This window comes from Moschus berezovskii, chromosome 1 (genome assembly GCF_049115385.1).
Source record: "Moschus berezovskii isolate FMDL1 chromosome 1, NW_MosBer_1.0, whole genome shotgun sequence".
In the NCBI taxonomy this organism is placed as follows: domain Eukaryota; kingdom Metazoa; phylum Chordata; class Mammalia; order Artiodactyla; family Moschidae; genus Moschus; species Moschus berezovskii.
In genome coordinates, this window is record NC_142460.1 from 88986989 (window position 1) to 89009118 (window position 22130).

The 22130-nt window shown below is 53.1% G+C and overlaps 1 protein-coding gene across 1 annotated transcript in view; it reads left to right on the top strand.

Moving 5' to 3' along the window:
- PDIA5 (protein disulfide isomerase family A member 5) overlaps nucleotides 1-22130 on the top strand; it is a 93428-nt gene that overhangs the window by 16620 nt on the left and 54678 nt on the right. Inside the window, exons 2-6 of the mRNA XM_055395329.2 lie at nucleotides 4168-4294; nucleotides 7014-7101; nucleotides 16355-16438; nucleotides 16924-16969; nucleotides 20845-20937. Coding sequence (XP_055251304.2) covers nucleotides 4168-4294; nucleotides 7014-7101; nucleotides 16355-16438; nucleotides 16924-16969; nucleotides 20845-20937 — 438 coding nt within the window. The remainder of the gene's footprint in view (nucleotides 1-4167; nucleotides 4295-7013; nucleotides 7102-16354; nucleotides 16439-16923; nucleotides 16970-20844; nucleotides 20938-22130) is intronic.

Consider the following 22130-nt stretch of genomic DNA (forward strand, 5'->3'; position numbering starts at 1 on the left):
TCTCTGATGCTGGGGCCTGTTGTTCTGAGGAGGGTGTTGTGCTGGGACAGGGGTTGGGGGCTTTGGGAACCAGTCCTCTCATGGGGGGCACTGGCTCTCTGATGCAAGTGGGACCTGGTTTTGGGGCCTGTGTTCCCCAGCAGTAGAAGAAGGGAATGTCCTTCCCAGGTGTGTTCTGCCCTGTACCCAGGGGAAGATTTATGGGTCTCAACTCAGCCAGTGGGGTAGTGCAGCCCTGATGGAAATACTGTGAAGGCTGGGGTTGGCGAGCAGAAAGAAAGCAATTAGTGGGGGAAAGTCAGAAGGAGTTTGCACAGGCAACAGAAGGGGATTTTTTTTTTCTCTTCTTCCTCCAAAGTGAAAGACTTAGGATGTAAAGAGCCTGCCTGCCTGCCAAACCCAGGAACAGCTCCATGGCTGGCTGGGAAGGTGACTGGCTTCCTTCGCACACATTGCCCTCCTCACCCACCCAGGGCTTGACAAAACAGAGTTTGTGCATCATTAACATTGTTATTGTTGCCTTAGTTATTGTTATCAAGGTTTGTGGGTTGTGACTTATGAAGTCTGCAGGAAGGCTCTTGGCAGGGCTTTCCAGGGCTCACTGGAGCTGCATCTTAAGGGAAGGAAGGAGTGTGCATGCTGGAAAGGTTAAGGTAGACTGAAGCAGAGGAGAAAGGAGAATGCTAAGTGGCTGGAGGAGAGTCCCCTTGGGTTTAGAGGAGGGAGGAAAGTTTGTGCTCCCACCTGTCCCTGTGGTTGCTTGCTAAGGTGAGGGTCTGTCTGAGGCCATATATCGGGGCCTCTTGCCCTCCTCTCAGAGATGTTAAAGTGAGCATCTTAGCTCTTTGCACACCAAGTCCCCTGATTTCCCCTGGATCTACCTATCCTGTTTTCCTCTTGTTCCCTTTATTTCATATCCTCTCCTGGCAAATCCTGCCTCTCCTGTGCCCACAAACCTCCACGCGGCTCCCCACCTTCAGGGGAGACAGCCCACCCTCTCCCCATCCTGCGGCCGCCTGTGCTCCTCCTGTGTGTTGTGTGCTTCTCTCTGCAGCCTGGCCTCCTGCTGCACTGGGCCTGGCCTTTGCCTGCCTGTCTCCTCCCTGGTCTGCATTGATGTGGTACTTCCTCCCTCTTCCCGGCCTTTCTCCTGGTCCCTCCTCCTCCTCCTCACTTCTCCCTCTGGACCCCGACCTCTGAGACTTCATTGAGTCTCACTCTCCAGTCTGGAGGACACCTCGGTGGGGTGTCTTATCTACATATCTGTCCCTAAGCTTATTATCACCTTCCTCAATAGAGACAGAAGCCTCCTCTGCTTCTCCATTCTTGCAATTTTGATTCTTGTTCCATTTGGGTCATTTTATTTTCTACTCTTCCTCCCTTGCTTACAGATGAATAGTCATTGAGTTCTGTTGTTTTTCTCTTGAGCCTCTTGGATTGAACCATTTCTCTTTACTTGGGTGGCCACCTGGGGAGTTTCTTCATCTCCAGCCTTCTGGCGACTACCCAGTCTGAGATCACAGCCAGATGGGGCTTTCGAGCCAGGCTTTCAAGGTCCCACCCCACCCACCCTGGACTGGCCCCACCGGCCCTCTCCTACCACTCTCCAGCCCAGACCGTCCCTGACTGCCCTGGGTCTGTCTGGTTTCCATGCTCCCTCTGGGTCTCCCAAGAGCTGTCACAGACTCACCTTGTAACATGCTCCCAGCGGAGGACCTCTGCAAAGGTCAAGTGTGGCAGTCGTGTGCATGTCATGTTTATTGTGTTGGACAGACATATCCTAAGGGCTTTCAAGGGGCAGGTGCTCCTAGTTTAGGGAGTGGAATAGGGATGGGGCAAGGTGAGGAGGAGATGGACCCTCCATAAAGAGTTCTTAACCAGGCCAGCCGCACAGTGCTGTGTTTAAGCCCCAGCCTCAGTGTATTTCTGGTAGACCTGAAGCTGTCTGCTGTGTGAGGGTGAACGCTGGGGCAGAGGCTTTGGTGGTTTGTGTACTCTGAGAGTAGCTGTTGGTTAGAATATAACCATTAGATGACCTGAGGGATTCACTGGGCATTCTAGGAAGGAAGCTGTGGATAAGCTTTGAGACTTGGTGCTCTTGTGGTTTCTGCTGTGGACACTTTGCTGTTGCTTGGCCCAGCTGAATGCTGCTGTCCTGCCTGGGCAGCTGGGCACAGGGCCCGCTATCCCTTCCCCTTTCCTCACCCCCAGTCCAGAAATGCAGATGCCTCTCAGGAGGGCTGATCTGCGGGTCAGAGTCCTGAGGCACTGGGCAAGGGCAGTTGTTTCTATTGACTACCCAGGTTATTTGAGGATTAAAAACAGCAGCATCAACATGTTTTTCCAATAAATTATTTTCTTTTTTTCCTTTAACCATGTGCATTTTGTTATGGACCTTTCTGGAATAACATATAATAATAAGGTGGAATGGACTTTCTAGTGCACTCTCAAGGCTGTTGTATGAAGGTGGGGGGTCCTCAGGTATTGTGCACATCTTGCCAGGGCAGAATAAAGGAAAAATCATTCCTGGGCCACTCCTTCTGATGGTCTGCGGAGAAGGTTAAATTGCATCCAGTGGCAGATTATATTTAGAAACACTAGAATATGGCCACATTTCTGTCTTCTACTCTGCTGAGATGGAAATTTATATTATATATTACAGTAACTGATACTGTTAGACTGCTGTATGATTTATAAGGCATGTTCGATAAGTTACCCCCTTTCATCCTCATGGCTGTCCCACGAGGGGAGGTATCATTATCTCCACATCAGATGCGAAGCGCTAAGTCTATAGAAGGTTGAGTGATGTTGCCTGGGCATCTTAGCTATTGAGTGGCGCTCAGACTCAACTCAAGTCTTCTGGCTACAAAGAGGCAGTGGCCTGAGGGGACCTGGGGTCAACTAGAGAGATGGGGGTTCGGATGCTGGCCCTGCTTCTTATTAGCTATGCAGCTTTGGTCAGACTAACTGATCTATAAGATCAAGCACATTGGATGATCTGTCGTTGCCTCTTCTTACCACATTCCTCCATAACCCTCTTGGGGGGATTAGGTTAGCAACAGTCTGGAGAAGGGAGGGGAAGGTGCTCAGGGGCAGAGGCCTAGAGAAGATGGGTGATCAAGGCTCGGTTTGTCTGCGCTCTGCCTGGTGTCTCCTGGCACAGCATCTCCCATCCCGTCACTCCAGGTGTTAACTGTGGTGTTCTTTGCTGGCTGTGCAGGGGCCTCTTGGCCGGCTGTGTGGGTGAGGGGCTCTGCTGTGTCACAGTTTTGTTCAGACATTTAACAGCCTCCCCTTCCCTGATCCTGCTTTCAGCCTACCTCTCATGCCTGCAGCCGTGCCTGGTACTTCCAGGGCCCAAGGTGTTCAGGGTTTTCTGTGGGATAATTGGCTTGTTTCTTGTTGGCTGGTCTCCTGAGACCATTGGCTAAGTGGGGGAAGTGGAAAACCCCTCACCCACCCGTTCATTCCCATCCTGAATGGGATCACATTAAGAGGTGATCATACGTCTCTGTGGATTTGGGGCTTTGGTGCTTCTAGGCGGGATGGAGTTTTCACGTTGCTCCACTGTGTGACATTTGAGGGCAGGGTAGGGTACAGACCTTGACCTCCCAGAGAGCATGTCATGTTTATGTCATGCTTATGTCATGTTTATGTCATGACCCCCCAGAGAGGTCTTGATTGAAAGGGTGGCAGGAACGTCCATGCAGCATGCTTATGCACCCATGCAGTCCATATGGCCTCGTGAAAAAAGTGCACGAAGAGGAAGGGTGAGCTGTGACTGGGAGTGGGTTGGAAGAGCCCCTGTGGGAGGGGTGCTGTTTGGAGAGTGTGTGCGTGGGTGCTGAGTTGTTTCAGTTGTGTCTCTCTCTTGTGACCCTGTGGACTGTGGTGCTGCAGGCCCATCTGCCCACGGGAGTCTCCAGGCAAGAATACTGGAGTGGGTCGCCATGCCCTCCTCCAGGGGATCTTCCCACCCCGGGGATGGAACCCAGGTCTCCTGCCTGGGATTTGGAGAGGGGGTGAGGCAAAAGGCAGGTGTCGGGCTGAGAGGAGGGGTGTACCTTATCCCTCCCCAGTCAGCTGTGCCTACACATCTGGGGGTGCTTCTTGTCCTCGGGCCTGCTGGGACTCGGGACTCACGGTCCTTTGCGCCTTGATCCCCAGGTGGTCCTGCCGACATGGCTGTCCTCCACAAAGTTCTCCTCACTCATCGAGAGAATCTCTGACCCCAAGGACTTGAAAAAACTTCTCAGGACCCGGAATAATGTACTGGTGCTTTACTCCAAATCTGGTGAGTGCCTCTCCTGGCCTTGGGGCCGTGGTCAGGGATGCAGTGGGATGGAAAGGAAGGCGCGGGGGCAGAGGTGGGAGGCAGAGACCCCAGGAGTAAAAACTGCTCACCGAGGGTCCTGACGAAGGGGCATTAGTGCTGCTGCCTTGGATCCCTAAGAGGTTGTTTTAGTTCCCTTTTACCAGGGTTCCTTAGGAAAATCCCCCTGGAGCCCCTCAGTGCCTCAGAAGGGAGAGGCCATGTGTGTGAAGGGGGCCCAGAGGACAGTGACCACCCAGGACGGACTCTCTGGCAGTTGGGCAGTAGGCCAGCCCCGCCAGGGCCACGCTTCGCCGGCGCTGTGGATTAATTGACTGACTGGGCCAGCCTGTCTCCAGCTGAATTGGCCCAGGCTTGGGGGCACACACCCAGGCTGGCAGTCCTGGCCTTGCCTGGCCCCAGTCTGTCTCACTCTGGGGTCAGAACAGACAGTGGAGTGGGCTCCGCGCTCAGCGTGGGGTGGAAATAGTGGTTTGCTTCCTCTGACCTTGAGACTGGAGAGGGCATCACAGAAGGAGAGGTTTGCTCAGCTCTTGGCTGCAGCTTCGAACATCTGACTTGACGCCGTTCCAGCAGAGTTAAGTGTTCTTGCTGCCCTCAAGGATGCCAAGTTTCCTGTGCCCCAGAGAAGCGGTAGCCAGTAGGCGGGGCCAGTTCCGGTACAGCTCTCTCAGCAGCTCATCCTTGACACCCAGCCCGGGGCGGGGGCAGGGGGTGGTGGTGCTGATGATCTTCTGACGCGTGTCCCTCCTGAGGCCTCCGTCCTCCACACACCTGGCATGTGCTGGCCCTTGCCCTTTTGAGGGCCTGGCACGCGCTCCCAGGGGTTGTTTTTCTATTGGGAATAGTGGGACACTGAGGTGGGGGACAGTAAGAGTCGCTTCTGCGGCCTGGGCTCCAGGGCCCTGAACAAGCATGTCTCAACACCCTTGGGTGCCCCTGGAGCTGGGGGTCATCAGCCCACCCAGGAACACGCTCACTTTCTTCCCCGGGCACACCGCTTCACATAAGCTCACCTTCTTAGAAGGGCTCTGCAAGGAACTTCTGAGACACACTCCCATTTGCTGCCTTGCCGTGAGGGAGGCAGTGCAGGTTGTCAGGTGATGTCCAGTTTATGAGCGAGGAAATTGGAGCTGCCTGGCCTGAGGTCCACCAGACGGTGGACGCTAGGGCGGGTCCCTCTGTCCCCTTCGCCTGGCTTCCTCTGCTGGAGGTGGGAAGAACGAGCAAAATATGCAGTGACGGGAGGCTCAGCCAGCAGGAAAGGATGCGGAGAGTGGAGAGTGAGGAGGTGAGGTGTCTAGCCGGGGGCCTGAGGGTCTGGGAGTGCTCTTGTTTTCCCTTCTGCCCTGGCCCAGCCTCTGTCCCTGCCTCTTGGCAGTGGAGCTCTCAGCAGCCCTGTGCCCCCGGCTCCGCCCTGGTTTGGATCTCTGGGCTTGGACCCCAGTGGTGATTTTACCTTCCTGCCTCCTGCCCGGGTCTGTCCTGACACTGGGGACCTCCCAGGGCTTCAGGAGCAGTGTGGTAACCGGCTTCTGTCCCCTCCTCACCCCAACCAGTGCCTCCCTTTCCATGGCTGAAAGGCAGGCTTAGGGAGGGGGCTTCATGTGCTCTACTCAAGTTTCCCTCCCCCGCTTCCCAATCCCAGTCTGAAGTGTGAGGACGACCTTTCCCACCTCAGCTGCCCGCCCCCCTACCCCCGCATTGGCCTGGGGGTTCCAGGGAGGGCCTCTGCAGGTGGCTTTGTGCAGGGCTCTTGAAGGATGTTTTCTGTTCACTGCATAAAAGGCTCAGCAGGCTTTGTGTTCACAAACAGCTTCCATTATCTGCACTAGAAAAGGAGATCTGAGGAGGCAAATAATTCAGATATCATTTCTGCTTGGCTTTGGAACATATCATGCAGTTTCTGGCAGGTGAGGGCGGCAGCCTGCTGTCCCCACAGTGTCTGCGTGGGGGCCTTTTCCAGGGAGCTAGCTGACAGGGACAGTGGGGGAGCGTGACAGCCCGGCCACAGCCACCGCGCAGTGGAGCGCCGCCGGCTGGTGGCAATCCTGGCCACAGGTGCTCCATGTCTGGAGCCTACCCTCCTCCTGCAGTTTCCAGGGGCTCTGCCCCAAACCTCCTCCTTCCTGCCAGGCTGGGGAAGCAGGCTGTGAGAGTGACTTGGGCACATTTGGCATCGGTCCATCAGAGACCAGAGTCACAGGTAAACCTCATTTAATCACTGCGTTGTACGGAGCCCCTAGGTGAGTGTGTGACACACAGGTGAAGGAAGGGTCTAGTCCCCGCCTTCAAGGGTCTTGTCAGTTCCCAGGTTGGGCACCAGGACAGGCAAGCGTGGAACCAGCAGACTCGTTGTCTGCTTAGTTATAGAATTGTAATTGTTTGGTTATAGAATTTTCAAAATGTGTCCCAGAAAGGTAATGAGTTAGAGATTCTACAGGGAGTTGAGGATCTACCCTAGAAATTCTTGGTAGAGTGGGGGTGAGGGGTTCTGTGTCTGTGAGGGTGGCGGGAGCCGGGGTTTCTAAGAGCTGGATGGTCCTCAGAACCATTGCCCACAGGGATGGGGTGCTCAGGACCTCGCCTCTAGGACTGGCCTCTGTCCTTCCTTGCCCGAGGCGAGATGGCAGGGGTGGGGGCTTGGGTACAGATGTTTGTTTATTTATTTATTTTACAGAACCTGCAGCTGAAAGTCACCTCAAGTTATTGTCTACTGTAGCCCAGGCAGTGAAAGGACAAGGCACCATCTGCTGGGTGGACTGTGGGTATGCTCCTGGGGACGTGGGACACGGTGGCTGGAGGGCAAGGGGTGGGCTCTGGTGGGTGGGGTGGGAATTGTTCCTGATTGATGTTCTGGGAGAGGAGGTGTGATGGAGCGAGAACTGCTGAAGGCCAGTGATGCTGCAGGGCCGCTGTGGGCTGGAGAAGGGCAGGTGTGGCTCCCCCTCCTGTCTTTCCCCGCTCCCTTCTTCCCTTTTACATAGTACTTTTACTTGTAACTCTGTTGTCATGCACTTGATTTTTGTCTTCTCAGAGGGTGGCAGAAGGAGCCTTGATGCCCAAAGAGGCAAGCGTATTTTCAGGGCCACTTGGTGGGCTTGCTTATGGGGGGAGTCTGCTTTGAGAACCGTGTGCTTTGCCCGCAGCCCAGGCCCTTCATAGGGGTCTCCAGGGCCCACAGCGCACAACTGTGGAGTCTGCTGGCAGACCTGTCTGTTGCCCTGGCTTCCAAGGTGGCTCCATCACACGGGTCAGTCCTTCACAGGTGGCTGAGTCCTTCCAGCTCTTTCCTCTGGCCTGTGTCCCCACCCCAACATGTCCTGATGACAAGGCTGTGAACTTCTTCTCCTCCTGCTGCCCCTGCCCCCTCCTAGAGACTCTGTGTCAGTGTCATGGTGGCAGAATCACATGCCAGCCCATAGGAGGCTCCTTCTGAATGTGGCAAAGGGGGTGCTTTAAACTCCTCAGATTCTTCTGAGTTTGGGAGTTTTAAGTCCATGGTGTTCTCAGCTTCCCTTCCTTCTACTCATTAGGAATAATTGCCACATCTCTCCACATTCAGCACTTTTGCTGCTGGGATTTATATACACACACCTCTTGTCACATAATTAGTTCCCAGTTGGGCATAGATTGGCAAAAACAGAGCAAAGACACATAGACAGTGAAACATACGGAAAAGGTCAGGAAGAATAGGTTTGTTCTTTGCACGTTTGTTGAGCACTGTCTGCCTGCAAAGCACTGCACTGTGCTGGGTGGACACCAGCATTTACATGTCCTTCTGATTGAGGACAGGAGGTGTTCCCAGGGCCGCTGGGTCCTCACCTGGACTTGGGGTTTATTGGGAATGTGAGTTTGGGAAGAGCAGGGGAGAGGAGCATAGGTAGTACTGCAGTTCTGTTAGTATGGGGACGAGGTGGGGCTCTCCTGGGAAAGTGACAGTTCTTTTCTTGCATGGCCCGTAAGGGTCTTTGTAACCTTTAATATCTCTGTCCTTGCCTGAGTCACAAACCCTTTACTACTCTGTGGGTTCCGTGAACTGAAAGGGGCTCCACTCCAGTGCAGTCTTCTCCCTCTTCAACCTAAGTTCTCAGTGGCTGTTCTGCAAATAAACTTCTGGGACACAACTGTTTTATAAGTTGGTAGCCTCAAGCTGGTCCTGCCTGTCAGCGGAGAGAATTGATAGAGTCATATTTTGACAAAGCACTGAATGAGACCAGAAGTCTTTGTCAAGCAGTGTTTGCTATACAGTGTGTGTGTGTGTGTGTGTGTGTGTGTGTGTGTGTGTGTGTGCACTCCTGTCTGGCCTCACACCTCCCGATTGATTCCATTAAACACCAGTTTAATGGAACAGATGGCTTACTAAACAGTTGATGAGATTTCAGTTGTTGGTTACTTCTAGTTCAGAGTGGGTCTGGAAGTGTTCTTGTCTCCCAGGTGTGTCTCTGTCTCCTGTATTTTACCAGGACTTCTCTGTGTGACTGGCAAAGTGATGGAGCCCATTAGAGGTGATAGGATGCTCTGGATTCTCCATACCAAGCCAATGGAGCCTCTTCACAGGGAGTTCTTCCCAGTCTTGTAGGTGGCAGAAGTGGGTGGAAGAGCTTGGTTTAGCTGCCCCATCCACCTGGATCCATTCACTTGAGCACTTACTCTGTGCTTTGAGACACAGACCTGGCGAATAGTGTCCTTGAGGATTGCAGTGTGCAAGGAGGCAGCAGACATCTAGCCAGGTGATTACAGTCACTGCATTCATTCTGCCTGGAAAGGTTGAAGAAAACTTCACAGAGGAGGCTGAGTTCAGACTTGGGGCAAGCCTTCAGAGGACCAGGTCTTTCAAGTGCTCTGGCCTTCCCTGCAGGCAGCTCCCTGAGGTGTGGCCCCTTGGGTTGTCTGGCCGATCGGTCTGGAGGTGACAGTCCTGCTTTGCTCCCTGGACAGGCAGGACTGTATGGGGCTGGGCTTAGTGTGTAAAGACAGACTAAGAAGAAGAGAGCTGGGGACTCATTTGGAGACATAATGTCTAGAATCAATAAAAAGTGCCACTGGGAGAGAAATCCTGTGACTTGATGCTCTAAGATGAAGATCTAGGGGGCAACTTATGACTTTAAAGAGGTAACCTAAAGACAAAGCGTTGACTGTTCACATCATTGCTACTCAACTCATGCCTCTAAGAGGAGGCATAAGCTGAAATATTAAATAGCTTTTAAAAGTTTAGATAAGTAGGTGGATTATGGAGCTATAATGGATGATGTTGGAAGCCAGAATATCAGAGGTAGGATACAACTAAATCTTCCACAGAACAACCACAGGGATAGAACTGGGAGCTCTGGTCCATGTGGGCTGCCCTGGGCGGCAGGGTATGGATCACTATTACACAGGGAGATCCCAATGGATGTGAGCTGGAGAACCCCTTCTGCTCAGCTGCTCCTGATCAGATTTCTGAACGTGCTCCATAAATCATTAGGGGAACGCAGTGTGTTCTCTCCAGGCCCTGTGACGACAGCTCTCAACCGTCGCCCTAACAGCACTCAGCTGTTTGTCAGTCTGAATGAGATGCCCCTGGGGTGGGCAGATGGAAGGGCAGAAATGCTCCAGCGGGTGCTCTCCACTGCTCTGCAGGGGTGTGAGCGGGGGACCACAGGTGAACAGCCAGAGCACGGCTCCCCTTGCGTGGGCCCTGCTGCATATAGTTCCCCACCTCTGAGTCCCACCTTGCCAGTGAAGGGATGGAGGTAGAATGGGGATGCCGGGACTTGGGGTGGGATGATGGCCCCTCTGCTTTCCTCCCTTAGAAGGCAGTTGAGGGGTTCAGGAGGCATCTGGGGGAGAGAAGACAGTGCTCCAGAGTGGGGAGTTTGTAGAGTGTGTGCAGTAATGACACAGCCCCCTGGCTGAAGGGTCTGCTCAGCTGCTTACTAGCCCGGTGACCCTGGCCAGGTCGCTTACCCTGAATCCGTTTACTCATCTGTAAAATGGGACGGTAATACATACTCTGCTTCCTTTCTGGGTCCGTGGTGAGGATCAGGTAAATGAAAGTTCTTTGTAGAGTAGAATTTAAATCTGAGATCCCATTCTACTCTTTTTATTTTTCATCTGGGCCAGTTTGTTAGGGCTTTCCAAGAAGCTGGAGGGAGGGAGATGATGTATTTGTCTTCAAGAGCTTTTCCTTGGGTGAGGACCCCTTGGTCGTTGTGAGGATGCCCCTGAAGAGAGATGAGTCAGCTGCAGTGCACATGCTGTTCTGTTTGGACCCTTAAGAACTACGGGGTGCTGTGAAACTTGTAGGACTGCAGGTTTGAGTCCTGGCTTTGAGCCTAGGCTCTGACAGCAAATAGCTGTGTGACCTTTGGCAAGTCACTGTCCATCTCTGGGCTTCAGGCTACTCTTGTGTGAAACATGGAGTTGAATCTTCCAAGTTGCTCTCATCCCTACATAACCTGGTTGAGAACATTCTGGAAGCTACCAGGCTCTTATGTGTGTACACATAGGTGCCTGTATGTATGCACATGAAGGCCCGTGTCTTCATGTAAGTGTGTGGGAGGGTGTGTCTTCCGGTTTTCGTGTCTCTCCCCACCCTAGGTGTCTGCCTCTGACATCCCTCCTGTGCTTCCCTCTCAGCCTCTCTCCTCTCTCCTCCTTCGTTCCATCTCCTTTGATGATTTCTCTTGCCTCTTCCTTTCTCTGGTCCCTGCCCATTGTTTTGGTCTTTTTCCTCCTCTCTTCTCTATGTGGATATTTCTTCTCTTTTCCTTGCTTTTCTGGCTCTTTCCTCCCTACCCCTGCCTGCACACCGACAGCCACACACACCCTTCTCTGCCGGTTTTCTCCCAGGCCCCGGGCCCGTAACTTGTTGCTCTGAGGTGTCTGTAGGCTTTCTGGCCTCCGTCCAGGGACCTGTCAGCGCTCCCTTCCCCTCCCTTCACCTCCTGGCTCAGATCTCGGCAGCCACACTCGGGCTTGCTGGTGGCACTTGTTCAGCTCTTTAGTGGGTTGTGTGTGAGGGAGTTGGTATTCCCTGCGTGCTCCGCAGCCTGGCATCAGGCTCGGCCTTGGCTCTGAGTGCCGCTGTCTGGGCAGTGAAGCTGGAGCCAGCAGGCGGGACCTGTGCCCGTGTGCTGATTCCTGGGGCTGATTCTCACTGGGCCGAGTCAGCCTTATGGGGTGCTTGCCGCTTTCTTCTCCCTAGGGTTAATGTCATTATGTTACAGCATTTTCCTTCTTCCCCACTCTCATTCTCCCGTCTGCTGTCTTTCCCCAGGAGCAGCACTGGCTTCCCAGATCCGAGATGGGGGGCCTGCCAGGGCAGGCATAATCTATTTTGAAGCCCATGTTTTCTTCCAGAAATTATTTGCTCCTTTACGTGTAGGCATGTTGAATTGCCATGGGATAGAAAGTGGGCTTCCAGAAGAGGTTGCCGTGCTTTCGTTGTAGCTTCAGACACCTCGTGGCATGCTGCCATGCTCTCATGAGGGTGCCGTGTCCCCTCCAGAACTGCTGGGCTGGGGAAGCGGGTGGAGGATGGGATGACACACTCCTCTTTCTTGTATCCTGTCTCTTTTATGAGCTCTGCTGGGTGATTCATACTCGATCAGGTGCCTTCTTGAGGTCATACCGAGGAGGACAGGCAGACCTGGGAGGATCCTGCTGTGGGAATCCTGTTGTCACCAGGACTAATGACCAGCCCCCCAGGTCCTGGCACACTGGAGGCCCAGCTCTTCCAGGGCTGTTCTCTGTCTCCCAGCTTTGTCCTCCAACCCCTTCCTTCCATGTTGGCCTCCACAGGTTGCTCTGGTGCTGATTCTTGCTTACTCGCTCATCTCTCATTTTCTTCACGTCTCTGAAGCGGGGAACATGTCCCACCTTTCCTCTCCTCACCACCCTCAGGGCCACAGGTCCATCTGCTCAGAATCCTGCTGTGTTAGACCCAGCAGATAGGGTCTCTTCTTTGGTGGGAAAACAGACCCCAGGAAGGCTGAGTGGGCCAAGGGCACACTGTCCAAGAAAGGCTGGGGGCCTTGCCTCTGGTCCTTATAATCTGCTTTCTGCCTGCTGCAGGAGGCTGCCCACGGTTTGAGTGGATGTTAGGTTGTTGCCTGGCCAAGCGAGGATCTGGTCGTGAGTTAGGAGAGAGATGACGGAGGTTCAGATCTCTTTTGAATCTCCAGCATCTGTCCTGGCTTTTGGCTCCTGGTTTGTCCATCGGGGTGCAGGCAGCCTGCTTTGGTGTTTTAGTAATACTTGACCCCGTAGTGGGGTGGAAAGCCCTGTCCAGCTTGTGTGACAACTCTGCATTTTGCAGCTGGGGAACCAAGGTCCTGCTGGAGGTCACAGGCTGGCTAGTGGCAGAGCCAGACCTAGATGCCCAGTCACTGCAGCTGGCGGCCACTGCGGGAGGGTTTGCTGCTTAGACTGCAACTTCTGTAAGTCGAGTACACGCTTTCCGAGCCTCCAGCACCTTACTTTTCTCTCTTCCTGCTCTCACCCTCTCACCTTTTATCTCTGGTGGGTCTCTTGGACGATCCTCATTGCACATACAGATCTAGTAAGCACAGCACTGTGTACCTGCAGCCACTCTCTGCACTGCTGGCCAGCGACCCACAACAAAGTTGAGCAAAAATACTGGGCTGTCTGTCTGGGCTGGGGATGGGGAGGGAAGTGTGAAAAGGCCTCAGTGATCTTCCTTCACATTCTCTGTAGAGCAGAGTCCAGGGAGGCAGTGGAAGAGGGGATGTGGCAGGTCAGGGGGTGAGTAACCAGTAAGCAGGCAGAGGACGGTGAGACGCCAGCAGAGAAGGCTGGTTCCTGCAGGACAGTCTGGGGAGTGACAGGTGAAGACCTCTGCACGGCCAGTCACTTTCTGTGGTTGTCCCCCCCCTCATTCCAGCAAAGCAGCTCATTCCCTGCTGTCTGCCTTTGTCTCCTTCCCCGCCAGAGCATTAGTCATTGGCTAGGGAAGGGTGGGAGCACAATTAACTGTGAAATCTATCAACGCAGATCCTTTTAAGTCCCTGAGCTTGGGTGATTTCTCCCCTTCTTGAACTCTTACGACTTCTAGTATCCTGCACAGTTAGTGCATATGCGTGCGCTCACACACACAAACACACACACTCAGAGAGTCAGAATCGTAGGAGGGAGGGGAGCCGATCTGAGAGCGCACTGTCAGGAATTGTCACCTGGCAGGATTCCTGGAGCTCAGTAGGCAGAGCCCAGAGAGCCAGCCATGAGCGCCTCATCCCAGCACGACAGCCAGCATCCCTCACTCACTCACTCACTCAGGCTATTTATAGAGCGCCTGCTATGTGCCGGCGGCCGGCCGTTGTAACCCTGGGGAACCAGCCCGGAACAAAACAAAGCCATCAGCTTGGTGGAGCAAACCTTTCTGATGGGGGTGACAGTCAGTGGATGTACTGGGGGAAGGGCAGAGAGCCAGTGGGGAAGGGTGGGCGGCAGTGCCAGGTGAGGGGGGCTGAGGCGCTGGGATCTGAGCACAGAGGGCTCAGAGAGGTTGGGAAGCGGGCTCCCCACCCACCGCCCTGGGTCCCTGTGGGCACGCACACGTGTGTCTGTGTGATGTTTGGGGGAGTGGAGCAGAGGAGAGGAGAGGGTTGCAGAGTCGGCCTGAGGGATCCTGTGGCCAAGATGGAGTTGTGGTTGCTGGACGGTCATGGGGTCATAGGCTGGCTGTGGGCGGGGCTGGACATGCCTGTGAGGAACCTCCATGCCCCTCCCCCAGCTCCACCCAGCCCAGCCAGCTGCTTTGGGTCATTACTCCTAAGCCTGGCCTGGGTTCCCCGGGACAGCGAGGCTTTTTCCCAAGGAGTAGGTTTTTTCTACACAGCCGGCCGGGGTTGGGGTTGCAAAGACTAGTCCCCATTTCTCTCTCGCTTCATAAAATCACAGGAAGAGGCTGCCAGCCAGGCTCCACAGAGGAGAGCACTGGTGTGAGGCTGTCTTGCAGTCTGGGCACCCCTGCTGGATGCCAGCGTCGGGCAAGGGGGCCGCGGGCACCTGGACCTGGTTTCTGCCATAGCCGCTGTTTGTTGTCATGTTTGAGTGGACAGTAGGTGGTCCCAGAAATTGTTGCATGAAGCAGAACAAAGCCGGACAGGGGAAGTGCCAAGGGAATGGTTGTAAACATCCCAGTTGAGCCCTCCTGTCTTCCTTGGGGCACGGAAAGGGGGCCTCAGACACAGTTGTCAAACAGACCCTGCTGCCTGTCCATGTGGCTTCACCACAGAGCACGTGCAGGATGGGGCAGACTAGATGGTAATCACCACCATCAGTGGTTGCGTGGCTTCGTGGCTGCACCTGACAGGGTCCCCTGATGCACGCTCTTGGCCTTTCTGGGTCCCCTCCGCACCCCAGCTTATCTGTCTTCTCTGGACTCCCTATCTTAAAAGGGCCTCACCTCCCTAGGGGAGCAGCCATGGCTGCATCATTAGCCTTCCTTCCTGAGATCATTGTGCATTTCTTGAGTTCTCTGTGTGCTGGGGCAGGGTTGTGGCTGGAAGCTGCAGGGGCTACAGTGATGGCCGCTACAAGTAGGACTGCATAGGGAGGGATGGTGTGGAGGTTTCGGGGGGGTCCTGAGAGTGCCTGACACATCCTCTCCAACCCCGCACCTGGCTGGTAAGACATGCTTCTTCAATTGCAAATTGCATATTTACACTTGAAATAAGGTTCCATAGTGTTGCCTGTCCGTTGTGAGTGTGGCTTTTAGAATTGAGCTGAATGGTGTAATTAGTCCATCTCCTCCAGGGCTGGTGCACAGCTGTGTGAAGCTGATGACTGTCAGAGGTGAACAGGTGGGAGCTGACAGGACTTCCTTCGGGTGGTGGTCATACCCAGCAGAACAAAGTTTCTCATGCGGTGCAGTCAGCTGGGATTGGTGCGGGGTGGGGGTGCTGAGAGACCCTCACGGAGTCCACTGAGATGTGGGGAGGGGGTCCTGGCATGAGGAGCAGGGCTGTATGAGTGGGGTAGCTGGTTGCCTCTGGTTGGAAGTTGGGAAGACTTGGCTGAGTGTGGTGAGGTCATCGGGAGGCTGCGAGAGCAGGTGAGGTCTCTGAGGGGGCTGGTGCAGGGCACGGGGGAAACCAGGCCTTATGGGGGTGGGAGAGGGGTCGGAGAGACGATGGGGAGCCAGGCAGGGTGGCAGCAGGCATCAGATCACCTGGGAGCCTCCTTAAAACATGGTTGAATGAGGACCCGCTGGGCGTTTTGATTGAGTAGGTCTGGGAGGGGGCTGAGAATTTGCACTTCTGACAGGCTCCTGGGCTGTGCTGATGCTGCTGGTCCAGGGACCACATTTTGAAATCAGAGGTCCAACAGAATGGGAAGCAAGATTAGAGGGGTCATGCGTAAGCACTTGGGAGTAGTGAATGGCACCCAGCCGACACTTCTGGTTAGAAGAGCTTCTGGAGTGATACTGCAGGCGCTAGCACCTCACTGAGCCTTTCACCTTTCCCTCTCTGGCTGTTATCAATACCCGATCAGATTTTGAAACTCCTTCAACACCACAGAACATTCCTCTCCTACCCTGGTCTGGTGGTGGCACATGCCGCACATCAGAGGTTTGAAAACTCGCTGGGGCCACGGGTGGAGCTTCTGAGTCATGGTCTGTGGGAGGGTCAGGGAATCAGTATGTTTGGAAACTTCCCCCAGGTGATTGTAATGAGCAGCCAGGATTGGGAACCGCTACCCTAGGCTTGTTTTTCTTACAATGTGCCACCTGCCCACTAAGCTTTTAGGGAACTTACTTTGTCTGGATCCACCACATGGCCCCTTACAGGCAGTGATTTGCCTCCCCATCTGCTTGCCTCTGTCTTTCCAGATCCTGCTGGTTTCCCTTCTTCCTCCAGTTCTCTGGGAACTCATTTATAGTGAGGGCCTCACTTGCTACTGAGAATCCCAAGTTATCTCCTTTACTCTTAGGTCACCAGCAGATATTCCTCCATCAAAACCTTCATGAGGACTTTAGGTAACAAGTGTCTTTCCCCCAACATTTGTGTCTTTCAGTGACACAGAAAGTAGAAAATTGTGCAAGAAGATGAAAGTTGACCTGAGTGCAAAGGACAAAAAGGTTGAATTATTCCATTACCAGTAAGTACACATCGACTTTTCCAGTTTCCAAATAAATGCTGAAAGCGTTCATCGGTGTTCTCCGCAAACCATGGTTTTTAGTGAGATTAATTTTATTTCAGAATGATTTTTTGTGTGTTTACATTTATTTCTTTAAAAAAAAAAACTTGAGCTGTGTTCAACAGCTGAATCTTACTGAGATTCTGCAGGAAACCAAAAGGTTAAGTGTCTTCACATGAGTGCGTGCCAAGTCGTTTCAGTCGTATCTGACCTTTTGTGATGCTATGGACCGTAGCCCACCAAGCTCCTCTGTCCATGGGATTTTCCAGGCGAGAATACTGGAGTGGGTTGCCATGCCCTCCTCCAGGGGATCTTCCCTACCCAGGGATAGAACCCCAGTCTGTCTCCTGCATTGCAGGCAGCTTCTTTACCACTAGTGCCACCTGGGAAGCCCGTGTCTTCATAACCAGTCCTAAAGTTAACACCTTTTTCTCCTGTTTTCACAGGGATGGTGCATTTCATACTGAATATAACCGAGCTGTGACGTTTAAGGTAAGTTTCCCTGCCTTGTTCTCAGCAGAGGAGGAAGGGCAGAGTGCACAAATGCCCTTCTGAATGATCTGAGGGAGTCTCATCTGTAGAGCGTAGGTCAGCAGAATGCCTGGAGAAGTTTGTAGCTGTGAAACCAGTGGGGATGACCTGCCGCTTTGTAGACAGTTTGTGACTCCGTCAGTGAGAGAGACATCTGACATCACTCCGTCCAGTGAGACGTCTGACATCGTGCAGAGGCCAGAGTCTCCCTTCACCTCTGCAGTCGTGTCCCTGGGGGCTGCCCACAGGCCTGAGGGGGCCAGCAGTGCCCAGGTTAGCACAGCATGCACCTGGGCAGGGCAGCAGCCTGGTCCAGATGAGATGCCCACGTCACTGAGACGTTCTCGGCTACAAATCCGATTCAGAAAGAGATAGAAAAGCATCAGTGAAAATAAGGATGGAGATCCTCTGACAGCAGGGGCTGTCTTGTGTCACCTGGCAGTTCTCCTGGGCCTTAGCCCTTCCGCTGCCCTTGGATTCTACTCCTTCATGTTCCTGTTCTCAGATCAGTCTTCTCCTGCTCTGGTCCAGGCGGCAGCCCCTGCCCTGGCTAGGGCCATGTGTTCCTTCTGTCGCAGCATATGTTGAAACCACCCTCTCTGATTCTCCTGCTTAGACTGCATTAGACCCTGGGCTCCTCTCTTTGTCTCTCTCTTTCCATCTGTTTCCTTCCATTCTTTTCTGTCTGTCCATATGTTTGTGTGGCTGTCCGTGCCCTTCTCCCTCTGCCTCTGTCCCCCTACCTCCCTGGTCGTTTCTTGTTTATCCACTAACTCTTGTTTTTTTTAAGTTGCCGCAGCTTTTATCTAATACAGACTCAGCCTGATTACTCATCATCTTTAACACCCACTTAGACACTTAGAGCGGAGAAGGCAATGGCAAGCCACTCCAGTACTCTTGCCTAGAAAATCCCATGGATGGAGGAGCCTGATAGGCTGCAGTCCGTGGGGTCGCTAAGGGTCGGACACGACTGAGCGACTTCACTTTCACTTTTCACTTTCACACATTGGAGAAGGAAATGGCAACCCACTCCAGTGTTCTTGCCTGGAGAATCCCAGGGACGGGGGAGCCTGGTGGGCTTCCGTCTATGGGGTCACACAGAGTCAGACACGACTGAAGTGACTTAGCAGCAGACACTTAGAGATAATTCTACCAACTAGAGTTGCTTAACCCCTCTTATTATGTGTTCAGATGTCAGCTGAAGTGGTAACATGTGCCCCTCAGATGTGGAAGCTGGGTGGTGTGGGGGCATTGCTGGTAGAGGCTGCAGGGCTTTTTGTTTTGTGTCTGGAGGTTGTGTTCAGTGTATACTTAGCTGGCCCTCTGAGGAGTTTGTCCTGGGCTGTGGAACAGAGAATAGCAGCTTTTCAGAACTGCAGTGGCAGGAGAGACACCCAGATAGGTGGTCTGGACCTTCCTGGGTCGGGGAGGCTGAGTCCTGGCTTCTGTCCACCTTCTCACAAAGACCAGGTGTATGGGATCTGCTGGCTCCCATCCTGCCTGTGATCTTGGCATCAAGGAGCTGGAGAAGTCGCTGAGCATAGGACAGGGTCAGGGTCTTAGGTAGGGAGAGGGCATCCTTGGTCCAGGGTCCCCAAAGCCATGGGGCCATCAAGGACTGGGGAGGAGTCTCTGGGGTTCTCTAGGGTAGTGGGGTGTGATGGTGGAGCTCCCCATGACTGCCCGACAGCTCTTGCTTCTCAAGGGGAGCAGCTGTGAACAAAAACCTCCTTGGTCTCAGGTCAGTTTTCCCTTTAGGGTTTCTCCTGAGCTTCTATCTCTGGAAAGGTGGAGGAGTCCCCCAGCAGGGTGGGTGTACAGTCTGGCTGTTGTTGCTGTCCACTTGTACGGTTCAGAAGGGGCCTTGACGCTGAGGCAGGGATGGGGGCGCTAGTACTTTAACTCAGCTGGTGCTGGCACAGTCCAGGAGTTCCACCCCCACCCGCCCAGAGCAGTAGTTCCTACCTACTTTGAGTTCCTATCCTCCTGAGAATCTCCCAGAAGCCGTGGGCCTTATTCCTAGACACCGTGTGCATACATACGTTGGAGGGAGTGTTTTCCCGTGAGTCTCGGGCTGCACAGACTGTTGAGGTCCACTGTGCACCCTCAGTTGACAGCATCTGCACCAAGCTTTCTGGAACAGCAGGCGGGTGGGCTCCCATAAGCATCTTAATCACATGGCTCGTGGGCGTGCCCTGTGGCTGTGGGTGAGCGTGGCTTTCAGGGCTGCCCTGCTGGCCTCACTTTGGCTGCTGTCGTCGTAGTGAAGCTTTGACAAGGTGCTGGGAGAAGGCTGATCCGCCTCTGCCTGGTAGGAACAGCCATCTTCTCTTGCCAGCAGGCGTTTCATAGCTCTGTTTGGACAGACAGGGACCACTATCTGAATGAAATTCTGCGAAGTCCTGGCTGTCTCCCACTCTCCCATAGAGCTCTTTCCAAAAAGGAATTTCTAAGAAACAGCAAGCCTCGCAGATCCTCTGTGTGTGACCGGTGGGGCTGGATGCACAGCCTCACTCAGGGGTTTTTCCGTCCTCACCGCAGACCTCCCTCCCTCCCCAGCACACACATGGCATACCCAGCTCATCATCTGCTCACAGAAGCGTGCTCAAAGCGGGCAGACGTAACGGAACCTTGCATCCAGTTGCAGAACACCGAGGGCTCGTCTGATGACAAGGATGCCACCTCTCCAGGGTTGGAGGGATAGAGACTCAGCTGGTTTCTGGTACCCAGTCCTGGCTCTCACAGGCTTTGAGCAGCATTTCTCAGATAACTGTTTGAAAACGAAGGGAATGCAGCTTCCGTCGTGTGGCTGGTGGGGAGGGGAGCAGAGGGACGTGTCCCCCCCCACCCCCCCACATTCCTGCTCCATGTGTGTCCTGCCCAAGGGGAGAAGAGAGCTGAGTTAGTTGTCCACAAGACAACTGCTGCCGCTGCTAAGTCGCTTCAGTCGTGTCCGACTCTGTGTGACCCCATAGACGGCAGCCCACCAGGCTCCGCCGTCCCTGGGATTCTCCAGGCAAGAACACTGGAGTGGGTTGCCATTTCCTTCTCCAATGCATGAAAGTGAAAAGTGAAAGGGAAATCGCTCAGTTGTTTCCGACTCTTAGCAACCTCATGGACTGCAGCCCACCAGGCTCCTCCATCCATGAGATTTTCCAGGCAAGAGTACTAGAGTGGGGTGCCATTGCCTTCTCCAGACAAAGGCTAGTTAAGCCCTTTATCCTGAAGGTCTTGGTCCGTCTGGAAAAGTGTCTCTAAGGAGAGAAGTGCAGCAACCAGGGGGCCACAGTTATGAGCACCCTGCCCTGGGGGCCTTCCTGCCTGTGTCCCAGAGAGCATGATCAGGATTTACTGCACTCCCAAACCAGTTTAGATCATGAAATACCAAGCAGGTTACAAGCAGGCGTGATTAACTTACTTATGCCATTGACAGTTTTAATGGCTATGTGAATGTGTAAGTATCTTACATTGCATGGGACTGGAGACCTTTATTCAAACTGATCAGGGAGACTTTTTGGAAGAGATGAGATTAGAAGCATGTGCCTCTGTTTTGAATAAGCCAACTAGTTGTCTCAAACTTCCTCTCTCTTGTCCTGAAGAAGCATTGTAGGTGTCAGTGGACCAGAGTTAGGTATCATGTGGGGTGCATTTTCAGGGCTCTTAGCAGTGCTGTCAGTGGGTGATGGCATAGCACACCCCAGTCATTTCCCGTAGGCTGCGTGCATCCAGTTTCAGGCACTTTAGTCTCCAGGTAGGGGATGGGGCAGGTTCCTGATCCCCTTACCTCCTCTTTTCCTGGCTAAAATGAGTTTTCCCTTCTCTCTCCTTTTCCTCAGTCCATAGTGGCCTTTCTGAAGGATCCGAAAGGGCCCCCACTGTGGGAGGAAGATCCTGGAGCCAAAGATGTTGTCCACATTGACAATGAAAAGGTAATTTTTCCATATCAATTCTGATGGGCTTTGGAAGCTTTCCCCCAACCAGGGTCCCCCAGGAGAGATGACTGAGGAACTGAGAAATAGGAATATTATGGAACCTCCAAGGGATCTCTGGGCCAGGCCTTAACATTTGGTTTCCCTTCCAAGCTACAAGATGGAAACAACAGGAGATTAGCTGCCTGGAACTTTCTTCTGTTCTCCACTGCCTTATATAATGTATTTTAACATTTACATTTTCCTTATAGGAACATTTAAATGTTTCCTTCTCATTATGTAATGTGGTTGTTGCCTTTGTGTTTTTTAGTATTATTTCTAAGGTGGATTTTGTGTTTGCTTTTTTTCTTGTTGTTTAAAAATATTTGAGAGGTTTGGGTTGGATTTGCAGAGACTTGAGTCAGGTCTTTACAATTCTGGGTCACTGTGTTAAATTTGAACAAGTTCAGTTTCTGGGTTTGGCTGGTGTGGGGGGTGGAAGGGTAGTTCTGAAGTATAGTCTGCATACAACCCTGAATCTCTTCCTTTCGAAGCCTGTGCCACATGACCTCAAGGTGTCTCTTTGTCCATAGGTGCCTGTGTTTTTGTCATGCGCACACATGACCTCAAGGTGCCTCTTTGTCCACGGGTGCCTGTGTTTTTATCATGTGCGCGTGTATGCCTGACTTGGTTGACTGCGCCTTCCCATTGGGATGGGCAAGAACTTCTTTGTCACATTTCAAATGGCCTGTGCAGCAAGCAGTGCTTTTTTGTAGATGGAGGGAGAATGTTCATTTTATCTTGAGAAGATAAAACGTACCTTTTATCTTCCTCTGACTCCCTTCCCTTTTCATTTAAGATCATTGACTCTTGATGCTTGTTATTAGCTCAGAAGAAAATGATGCCGTTTATACTTTCTGGAGGAGGGATCGTGTGTGACCCTCATGAGATAACCAAGTGGGCCTTTCAGATGAAGGGTGTTTCAAATTAAGGTGCTGGGCATCAACATTTGGGGGATAGAAAGTGCCGGTGTCGTCAGCTGGAAGAAGAAGGAGGAGGGGAGGAGGTGCCAGTGTCCGGAGGTGGTGGCACCTGTGCCCATAGCCATGAAAAGACAGACAGCCTAAACCGATGGTTTCTCCCGGGTGGATTTTATGATAATGTGTTCTTTTAAAGCCTCTCAGACAAGCGATTGCCTGCTGACTCCTTCCCCC